The sequence below is a fragment of the Clavelina lepadiformis genome, chromosome 2, assembly GCF_947623445.1.
Source record: "Clavelina lepadiformis chromosome 2, kaClaLepa1.1, whole genome shotgun sequence".
Classification (NCBI taxonomy): Eukaryota; Metazoa; Chordata; class Ascidiacea; order Aplousobranchia; family Clavelinidae; genus Clavelina; species Clavelina lepadiformis.
The window spans coordinates 23,719,253-23,730,023 of NC_135241.1; the positions used below are offsets into that span (position 1 = coordinate 23,719,253).

Sequence of the window (10,771 nt, forward strand, 5' to 3'; positions counted from 1 at the left end):
AGTAATCCAGTCGAACTGCTGTGGCTGGTCATCGTACGGTACGATCCAAGCAAGTTCTAAAGACTGCTTAATTGTTGCACAGTGCAATGCACAATGGTGTTTGAACTGGCAATCCAGCCAACGATAGACCGGTACTCTAGTAGCCAAAAGTCACTTTTTCGGGTTTGCAGTGCTCATGCAATGTATTAAATTGAATTTTGGTAATTGCATGGTGCTTTTATTCAGCATCAGGTTGAAATAGTTTTGCATTCAAGCTGGTGTGATTGCATCAATTATATACAGGTGGCATACCACTGCTGTGGCATAAGGTCAAAGCGTTTCACAGCAATCAACATGGTTTTCTTTATTTGGCGGCTAGGATAGAAGTATAACTTCATATGTCATTTTAGTTCGCTTCCATTAACCTTTGTGGTAATCTTTAATTGCTCCAGCCCCACTTATCTGGCTAGCTCTTAAGCAAGTTCGGAATGATACACATATGTTTTTTATTGCTTGAATTTAGGTATGTTTATCAGAAGCACTGAACTGGAGCAAGCATTGGTAATACCCCAAGGGCATAACAATGGTAGTGCTACTGGGTAGTGAACACTGCCTAATTGCCAGCTCTAACCATTCGGCTACAAAGCTGGCTACTACTCAACATTGCTGCTTTCTTACATAACGAGCTTGCAGAGTACAGTGATCTTGTGTGATTGTCAGAGAACTTCGAAATCCTGAGTGGAGTGAATGAACAACTTAACATTGTAGTATTTCAAAAAGGAAATCCATCTGATATGCAGATCATAAGCAAAAGGCAATCATTTAATTTGTCTTGACTTTCGATAAACGAAGGTTTCAATCGTTCTCAAAGAGTGCTATTTGTCGATTATATGCATTCATGAGTTTGCAGATTATTACAAATTAAAAATGATAATAAACGGCCTCTAGAAAATAAATGTCTTGTGTAAAAATATCCCTGTTTTACCATCAGCCTGCTTCCTCTGAGCAAGATGTTATTTGGCAACACAAACTAGATGTTTGAGCTTGAGTCAAGTAACAACTGGGTAATGCTGCCATCCAAAAATTGATGACTATGTATTCCATGGGGAACATGGGGATACAATAGCTGGATATGTTGTAATCTTTATTTTGCAATCTTCTTTGTGCTACGTTCACAAGTTACACTGTTTGCCATTCCCTATTTTTACAGGGTTGAACAGAAACAACCATCTCCAGATAGCAGGCAATTAAGTCCCCCACGCCATCCTTAGCAGTGTAGAGCCAGTGAGCAATGGGTATCTTGATTTTATTTATCCGGCTTGCTTTTTTGCTGAGGCAAATAGTTTTGGGAGGAGCAATCAGAGTGGCTCCGATTCATAATGTGCAAGGTAAAGAGTGACTCTATCGCACTGAAGCCCAGCAGGTTCAATGCTCACAAAAACAGAAAAATTGTCATGCTGTGGGGTTCTATAGGTCTACATCCAGTCACAGGACGCTGTTTACTATAACAGTGTAGATTTGGTGCCCAATGCCCGTTAGTCATTTTTTGACCAAAGATTTAAATTTTCTGCAAGGTGTCACAAGGTGAGCTGTTGATGTTAGCTTTAAGCTCACGTTTTGCTACCTTGGTGTTAGGGTAAATGGATGCTAACACTCATTGGTAGCTTTATTCTCCAATTTTGGATATATGCATTGGCCAAGGGTCAGCTCACTGTTTCCCAATTTTTGGCCGAGTACCCGATCTCTTGGTGGGTCGTTATTTAAGTTCACTCACCACTTGGCTCAACTGTGATGGGTAATTAATTATAAATTATTTATCTCCATTCATTAAGAACAATTAGTCTATTGGCAAAGATGCTGTCATTATCACAGTCATGTGTCATGAGGCAAGGTCCATATCTGCTGGGGACTCGCTCAGCATACATAACTTGCTCTGTTGACATTGTTTGCGCTTACTCAGTCATGTGAGTCACAGCAAGAATGCTGATATACTTCAAGACCTTCTATGGTAAACAAGCCACTAAGCGATACTGTGTAGTTCGTACCGCACTACACATCAGGGATGTTTTCAAACGTACCCAAAAAGGACAGGCATCAACGCAGACATCTGGGAAGTGCTTGTTGATATGCAGATCATGCTGTTAGTAGTGGCATCAAGTGAGATTAGGAGAAAATAATTTAAAGAGAAACAACAAAACATAGTGACCAACCAGCAGTCAGAGTAAGTCAGAGCACACGCTGTGGCAAAAACTGCTGTCCGAGAATTTTTCTGCTAATCGATGTAAGATGCTGCGCTTAGCGAAATTGATTACTTTTGAATGTGCTTCATTGCTTTTTAACTTAAGACAAAAGAAGGTTTTGTTAGATTATGCAGAGTTTTTTTGATGGTAATAATTATTGTCAACAGTAAAATATTTTGATTTGATTTCGTATTTTAAATTCTTAAATTAAAACTATTTAAATTTTTTAATTTGTTTGGAATGCAACATTATCCACCACCAAACATTGTTTGCCAGCTGAAATCTTCTGTTTGATGCACATTGTGAATGACTGAAACTTGGTTATTTTGGGAGAAACTTCACTTGGAAGTAAATACATAATGCATGAAGTTGTTTAATTTGGAAACGTTTTTTCATGTGTACCCCTTTACTGACCTTTGTTGTTGTTGTTGTACCAACTTTACCCTAGTTTGGGACCATGAAATTCTGAAGCCTGTCTTGACTTTTTTATTATCTGTTTTACATATTCTTGTAATTATTTCAAAATATACCACTACCTCCGACTAAAAAGTGTCAGTAAGATTTGTTCTACCTTTCCAAGAGAATGTTTAGAGTTATTACTGAAATGTGTACTTTGGCTCTAGTGCTCTTGATTTGAATCTTAGTCCATGCGAAAGCAACCATCTCAAGTGGCTGCCATCAAAATTACGACAAATAATAGGTTGTTGTTGTCTAAACGATTGCTTTTCTGCGAGGATTGAAAACAGCACTTCATTTTGGTGTAATGTTTTCAAAATAAAACTCAATTTCTTCCTGAAGCCACCTACTTTGTATGCTTTTCAGACCAAACATTTCAATTAAGAAAGTTACGATTAGCAAAGTTTTTGAAGGGCACCGGTTACTACAATATATATGATATAATGGATTTTAGTTAAAACATCCTCTTAAAAGTGCTTGTAAACAACTTGCCACCTCTTAAAAGCCATCCACTTTGAACAGTAATGCTGGCAATTTATTCTCAACTGCATTTAAGAATGGCCTATTTAAACAAAAATCTGGTCAAAGAAGTTGTGCAGATAAATGGCTATTTACTCCGAAAAACAATCGCTTATTACAAACAAATATCAAGTAAATTGATTTGGAACATTTGTCATTTCATGTCACAGCTACTATCGCTTATATTTTTACATTTTTATAGCATCAATGCCCATAACTTGGTTTTGCTGAGACAGACAATGACCTCACAGATTAAGTGTTTAATTCACATCAAAGTATGTGCATATAAGCTATTAGCCTAAAGAACATTGTGATATTGTAATACTATAGTGCTGTAGGAAAAGACTTACGTGTACCATATACATAAAAGGGTTGGCCAAACTTCTTGATAATCTTTGAAGCCTTTATGATTTGAAAAGGAGTTGCAGTTGGAACATGGCGCTTACTGTTGATTACCAAGCACCAAGAAAATCATATCTGTGCACAGTAAATTTTTGACATCTGTAAGACTTTAGTGTTGAGCGTTTGCTTTTAATGCAACATGTGCCCTAAGTTATATTATTTATTAGGACAACTATCTTTATGTGTGTATGTTCTATTCTTAATTCATATTGAGTGGTGATTACTTCTTACAAAACTAATTTTTATCCAAACAGTTTAGTTTATTGCATGTTTTAATTTTTGTAAAATTGTTAAAATTTTGTCGTACTATTTGCTCTTTTCTGAGTAACATGGCAAGCACTAGAAGATCTCGGTTAGTTCTTCATGTATAATAGCTAACTTATATGTATATATCTGTTGTATATTTAATTCGATCTTTGGTCATAAATAAGTAAATGTTAGTAATAGTATGGCATTTTTTTCATGTCACTCTGTTTATTTGCATGCAAGTCACTAAAAGTGTTAATAAAACGCTATTCTGAATTGCCGTCCAGATGGACGTAAGATATTTCGTGTAGATACAGACAAGCTGTGTTTTCAATTTAAAAAAAAAAATTTTTGTGTCTCACTTATTAATGATTTGATTTGCATTGTTCAGTAAGGACATTTCACAAAGCCAGCGGGATATGCTTATATCTTTGTGGGAAACAAAAGGTATGAGAACTGCAAAGTCAGAGCACCTCAATGAAGCAACCATTAATACTGGTTTAAGTAAAAACCAAATCAAGGTTATTCATCGTAGATTAAAGTTTTATTTGCCATAATTCATACTTGCTATAGTTATCAGCTCTTTCAGTATTACCGCAAGCTGTAGAACTGCACTCCCTGCTTTACAAACAAGTTACAGTTCATTACTGTAACTCTATGCTGTAATTTCCGCATGAAGTAGGCTATTATGATAGAACTCTGGTTGAAAGATGCCATTACGTACTTTAAGTTCAAAGATTGCAACAGTTGTCTTCGCCAAAATAATCTTGTTGGCTGACAAAAAGCTCTGTTCCTTGTCCGGGACAACTCTCCAACTTAAAGTAGTTATTGCATGTTTATTGCATGATCTTACAAAATGATTAAAGTTTGTCCCTTTCTCAGATCTCTTGTATGATGGTATGTTAAACTGCCACTACTAAATACTTTTGCCGCTTGTTTACTAGCGTTTTGACAACTGCTGTGTTTTAGCGCTGGATTTACAATTACAATGCATCAATAAGGCGAAGGGTTCAAAAAGTTAAACCTTTTCGAAAACGAAGAATCACAGGCTACAATCTATTTTGTTCTTCCATTAAGAAACAGAATATTGGTATTTTTAATACAGTTGCATGATTTCTTCCCAAATTTTCAAGGGAGAAGCTTCTAGACAGCATCACATGTGTTTCATTTAAGATATGTACAAGGTCTGATATTCTGGCTGGTTTGCTTAATTGATCGCTTGCTTCATTGAGTCATTAGCATTATGTCGTTAAATGCACAAATGTAGTTCTCACTGAAAATAATTTTCATTGTTTTTCACCCGATAAATTGCATTCATTGATTTCATGCTTACTGTGTTCGTTACTAAATTTGCATGTCGTAATTTTTTTTTCTCGGTTTGATTGTGAAACTTGTGTCACAGTGTTAGTTGGATTAGTGAAGAGCATGATACATAATGAATGATGCATGACTTGAAGTGCATGCTATTTGTGACCTCACATGATACGTGTGTAATGAATTTCCAAAAATGTGTTTACTGTTATGTTGGTTATTAGAAAGCCTTAGATATCGAAGATGTTAACATTGATTGACGCTGTTAAATCTTAAGAGGTGTAAGCTTCTACTCAACTTCAAAATTTACATAAATGAAGGTTTCACTATGTTAACAGCTGAACAATGAAAGTACTAGTTTAGACAAGTTATCAAAGTGTTTTGCATGAAGTAAGGTCTTGCCTGTTTTCAGTGTTCCTTACTTTCAATTTATGTTCATTTTTTTATAAAGCTTTCAAATGTTCTGTACTAATTTTTAATTGCTGTTTTTCAAGATTTCAAACTCTGGGGTAGCAGGTGGAGAGAACTTCCGAAGCAAACGAAACAAGTTTGGAAAGAGAAAGCAAAGACCTTCAATTCTGAAAGTTCCATACCACCAACTGAAATGGATGGAAATATGAAAAAAAAACTTAGACAAAATGCAATTGCTCGAATAATTCAAGCTGTATGTTGCTGTTCATATTATACTATGGTGTAACCGTGCTGTACACGAAACAAAGGTAACTTGTTCCTGTTTTAGTGTGGTGAACTTGAAGAAATTGGTGTGGCGGTTGGTGGAATGGCATTTGTTAACGATACATTCAATGCATTTGGAAGCAGGGATGTAAGGCCATATTTCTTGGAGCCAAGTGTTCAAAGTGGCTTTATTGAGATTTTACATGGCGGAAAAGGTAATTTTATGTAATTTACTGTGATATTTCTAAACATTTGTAAGAACATGATTAACTACAGTTACATTTACTGCAAGCATATATTAAAAGGAACTTTTATAGCACTTATTTTTTAACTTTAACTCATTGAAGATTTTTTTTGCATATGAACCTGAATGATATTAGTGTCATTATTAATCACGTTAATCATAAAGTATGAAAAAATTTTCATTACAAGTAACGTATGCTATATATTTGTATACAGCTTGCAGTACTTCAAGACAAAAAAACACCGAATTGCAAATGAAAGTTCGAAAAATTTTTAATAAGAAATATTGTAAGTCTTTTTATGACAACAAATTGTCTTTCTTTAGCCTAACGGTGTGAAATAAAAAATTTTATTATTAGTGTTGCGTATTTTTCCAAGCAATAGAATGTAATACAATAGAATTGATGCTAATTGTTTTATCTTAATTATATTAAGTTGTGTTTGTGCATGCCTTGGTATCTTTGCTCTGGTGCTTTACAGGTGAGACAATGCACAAATCCAATGGACGTATGCCGTATGCTAAAATTAACGAGTTCAGCATCACTGGAATGCCTTGTGGAATCCCCTTTCGAAATCCTGGCAGTTATGGTCCAGTCGATTGCCAGAAAATTATAGATGAGCAAGAAAATATTATAATTATGAAAAGGGGGTAAGTGATGGGATTTCTGTAATCTTTGCATGCATAAAGGGATTACATTGCAAATTTTACGCATTGCGCTTTCTGTTATTCTTGTTGCTCTTTATAGCAATTTGGAGCTGGCAGAAAACAATTTAGTTCTTTTGGTGACAACGGAAGAATGTGAAAATGAGGAACATTTGCACTTTGCTGAACCAACACATAGAACAGTAGATTGGTAATTTGTTCGTGATTCAGTGTTATATGTATAACGAGTAAAAATTCCCGTATTATACGGAACATAAGGCGCACTTTAAATCCTTTTTTCTCCTCATAGATTGATCGTGCGCCTTATAAGCCGGTGCGCCTAATGTATGGATCATAATGCGTATGCGCATGCTCACAACGTATTTTAATGAGCTTTATACGGTAACACATGTGCCTTATAGCCATATGCCCTTATAGTCCGATACGCCTTATGTATGAACAAAAAACTAATCAAAGCAATTTATTGACAATGCGCCTTATAGCCCGGTGCGCCTTATGGTCCGTAAAATACAGTACATCATTTGGCAGTTTCGTTTTGGTAATGTTTGTTATTTTTACATTGCCGTACAACGGTGCAATGATTTCTTCTGACCAACCTATTGTGCTAATATACTGTACAGTATATAATTATATCACACACGTATTGGTGAGCGGATAGTTACTTTTCGCTAATTTTCCTTATTTGTACAGTTAGATTTGTAGTGTGCCTCTTTTATAGTCTTTTATTATTAACGTAAGTTGCGATCATTCATTCCATTTTAGCACCTCATCCTTTATTTATGTCCGCATTTTCGTCATTGTATAAAGTTAACATTCGTTAAAATTGTTTGTTGTTTTTTTACCTATTTCACCGTCTTCAATATTTTCATAATTTTGCTTTTCACTTTTTGACTGCGCTTTCGGAAAATATACTGTGCTGAATCAAAGCATTTTTAGTGATAATGACTCACTGCTGTATTTTGGTACATTGATTTTCTATTAAGGCTTAATTTAACATTAACGTTTAACTTAATTTAACAAAATTCCATAGTAATATGGGGGTTCAATATCACTTTTCGTGACACTTTCACTAAAAAGTAGTTGCAATATGTGCAAAACTTTGATATGTAGCCTAAACGAGTCAAACTTGTAAACGATTACGTTAAAAGTCAATGAAGTGACGAATACAAATGGACGTAACATGATAAGAGGTTTCTTTGATAAGTTGGTCGCATGCTAATTTTGATGTGGCCACATTAAAAACAGAAGATCGTGATGTAAACTTCAAAATGTTACTCACACCTTTTTAGGAAGGTTAAATTAACCACTTTAAAAAGGACGCAACCTAACAATGAAAATTCTATGCAATATAAGTTGAAAGCTCTTATCTCTTATTGACGTGTTGGTCGAACACATTTCATCGTAATAATCTCTTCTGTCGTATGATATGATATTATGACCTGATATTATTGAAGAGGTAGGCGAGCTCAATCGCTGCAAGGCTATAAAATTCAAGTTTGTCATAAATATCTCCAACAATATCATGTCGGAATTTAAAATGCTTATTAACACTCAACATGTGTTTATAAAAGTAGCCTATAACCCTTTTGTTGTATGACATTTTGATCCTCTTTCTGGTTCACATGGTAAAACAAGATCAATAAAACGCATTTTTAGATCTTTTTGCCGGTTTTGCCAACTATTAAAATTATGAATAAGTTTAACGAAAAGAAAATTTTCTCAAATGGTTAGTTTTTTTTTATTAAATCTGTATTTTAATAAAATATCAAAAGAGAAACCTTGGCAAGACTTACAACCTACTGTTATTATTTATTGCATCGCTTCAGCAATTATAACTTTAAAACTTAGTGACACACCACATCACGTCCTTTACCGCCGTTCTTTTCTCTTGACGCTCTTTTCTCTTCTCTTGCAGAGACCCAATCCCAAGAAGCTAGCGCTGTGGACAGATCTATAAGCTCAATACTATCAATACTGCTCACAGTGTCTTGAACAATTTCGCTGGCCGGTCAGCTTAGTCAATACGCCCGCGCTTTTTCTCATCCAACACATTCGCCACGCAACTGACTGAATGCGGAATACACGAAAAGAGGGACCAAACTTGTTGGAAAAGAAGTGTCTGACCTTTAGAGGTTAGAAACCCCTGATGGCGAAAACATCTCTGGCCATTTCTCTCCAAATGACTTCGCTGCTGTGCTCTATCAAACAAAGCCAAGCAAGGTTCTGGGTCACAAAATTTCAAGAGCTTTTATCATCGTGATTTAGGGCCCGAAGATTTGTTGCCCCTATCTCTTTTGTGTGTCCTCTTGAAAGTCCGCAAACGCTTGGTCTACCCCTGCGTCGAAACCATAATCGACAACTTCTCCCCTGGTTGAATTCCAGGTCACCCGTATGACCCAGAACATCGCGAAAAGCTTCGGGATTAACAAAAAGGCTGGTGCTGCACTTCATAAACTTACAGCTGCCTATGATACAGTATGGCACCGAAGCTTTGCCTACAAGCCGCTGCGTCTACTCCCAGACGAAACAGGTACATAATCCGTATAACCATGGAGCTAGTTTACAAACGGAGCTTTACCTTCACCCCAGGTCACAATAAACGAAACAAGCTATGACGCCTTAAAGACGGGATCCCACAAGGATCGATGGCACTCCTTCTTAAACATCTACGCGCTCTTCTGTCCAGTCCCCAAATAAGTCGGAATAACAGTTCGCTCACGTTTTGTCGAACTCGAACAGTTGGCTCACGTTTTGTCGACAACTTGAGTCACTACGCAAGAAACGAATATCCCGGATCGCCTTGAAAAGACAAATGATAGCTTTTGCTCGGGCACTAGGCTGCTACTCTCCGTAAAAAAGCTATGGTTTTATCGTTTTTGTTTATTAAGCGCTCTTAAACGATTAAGGCACACTTAATAATAAAAATTAAAAAAAATCTGCTCGTGTAAATGTCGGAAAGAAAAAAACACGGGTTTTTATCGGAGGAAAAAACACACACAAAACACATCTATAATCTTTAATTTACAGTTGCATTAAGGTCTGCTGGATTGGGTTCGTAGGTGTGTTCACATTTTTCGCATTGGAATGATTTAAATCTGTTATTGATACGTATTATCGAGAAGTTTGTACAAGTACATCTAATAAAGGCTGTTGTACAACGTTCACAGTAGATCGGTTGATGGAAATTCGGAGTTGTTTTCCGTGAGCTCTTGTTTCTTCGGATTCTAATAAGCTGTCCGCATGAGCAAGGGATCAAGCGTGATAGGTTAGGTGGTATCGAGGAAGCATCGTGTGGAATTTGTTCGTCCATAAATCCTGGTTCTTCTTGTTGTTGTTGTTCATCCGATTCTCCGCTTATGTTTTTTCTCTTGTTTCCTCGGCTCTCGCTGTGTTCTCGCTCCGAGGATCCCTCATAGGAGTCGGGCTCCCGGCTATTTTCTTGTGGATTCTCTGTTGTGGGTCGACTCTTTTTTGCATCCTTGGCACTCTCTCGTTCTGTTCCTCGTCGCAGTTCTTTTGTTTCGGCAGCAGCATGGTCCACTGTGCTACTTTTGTTGGGGGGTGTTGCTGGTTTTTCATCGTCTGGATCTATAGCCCGCGTAGGTGTTTTCGGAAGTTCCTGTTTAGTCGTGTTGTCGGTACTTGGTTGTATCCTGTTGGGGCATTCTTTGAATTTGTGGCCCTGTTCAGTGCAGTAAGAACATGTTGAGATTTGCCCGTTGTAACTTACCGCACATCTCAGTTTTCCCAGGTATAGGTACGATGGGTGTTGGTGCCGCTCCATCGTCTTCTTGTTGACTTTGTATATCCTTCTTCGGTCTTTGATGCCATATTTGTCGACACCCAGTCGGGCTGGGGCTTGGATTTCGAATTCTTTGAGGATTTCGTCGAGGTCTTTCCACGTTTTAGGTCGACGTGCATTGCTCCTTTTTGCAATCATCGTACTCTTCCTTTCCGACAATTAAAGGCGAAATATTTGATAGACTGCCTACTGCCTAGGAAACGTGTCTGAGGCAAAACAAACATATGGCAAGTA

General features: G+C 36.8%; 1 protein-coding gene across 3 annotated transcripts; it reads left to right on the top strand.

Moving 5' to 3' along the window:
- Positions 1 to 1,374: 1,374 nt before the first annotated feature.
- On the top strand, positions 1,375 to 7,661 carry LOC143445740 (uncharacterized). Of its 3 annotated transcripts, none has more exons than XM_076945043.1 (7): positions 1,375 to 3,948; positions 4,234 to 4,363; positions 4,812 to 5,817; positions 5,893 to 6,043; positions 6,288 to 6,359; positions 6,552 to 6,720; positions 6,818 to 7,661. In XM_076945043.1, the coding sequence occupies exons 3-7, from the start codon at positions 5,758 to 5,760 to the stop codon at positions 6,927 to 6,929; spliced, it is 564 nt and encodes a 187-aa protein (XP_076801158.1). In that variant the 5' UTR covers positions 1,375 to 3,948; positions 4,234 to 4,363; positions 4,812 to 5,757; the 3' UTR covers positions 6,930 to 7,661. The 3 variants fall into 3 exon arrangements, with proteins under 3 accessions (XP_076801158.1, XP_076801157.1, XP_076801156.1); XM_076945042.1 differs by having other exon boundaries at positions 5,648 to 5,817; XM_076945041.1 differs by having other exon boundaries at positions 4,234 to 5,817.
- The last annotated feature ends 3,110 nt before the right edge of the window (positions 7,662 to 10,771 follow it).

What these genes read in the sequence shown, in the direction of transcription:
- LOC143445740 (XM_076945041.1), top strand. Translation starts at nt 5,758, where the DNA reads ATGGATGGAAATATGAAAAAAAAACTTAGACAAAATGCAATTGCTCGA. An exon ending in TTGCTCGAATAATTCAAGCT is followed by an intron (nt 5,818 to 5,892) that starts GTATGTTGCTGT and finishes TTCCTGTTTTAG; the next exon opens with TGTGGTGAACTTGAAGAAAT. An exon ending in GATTTTACATGGCGGAAAAG is followed by an intron (nt 6,044 to 6,287) that starts GTAATTTTATGT and finishes ATTTGTATACAG; the next exon opens with CTTGCAGTACTTCAAGACAA.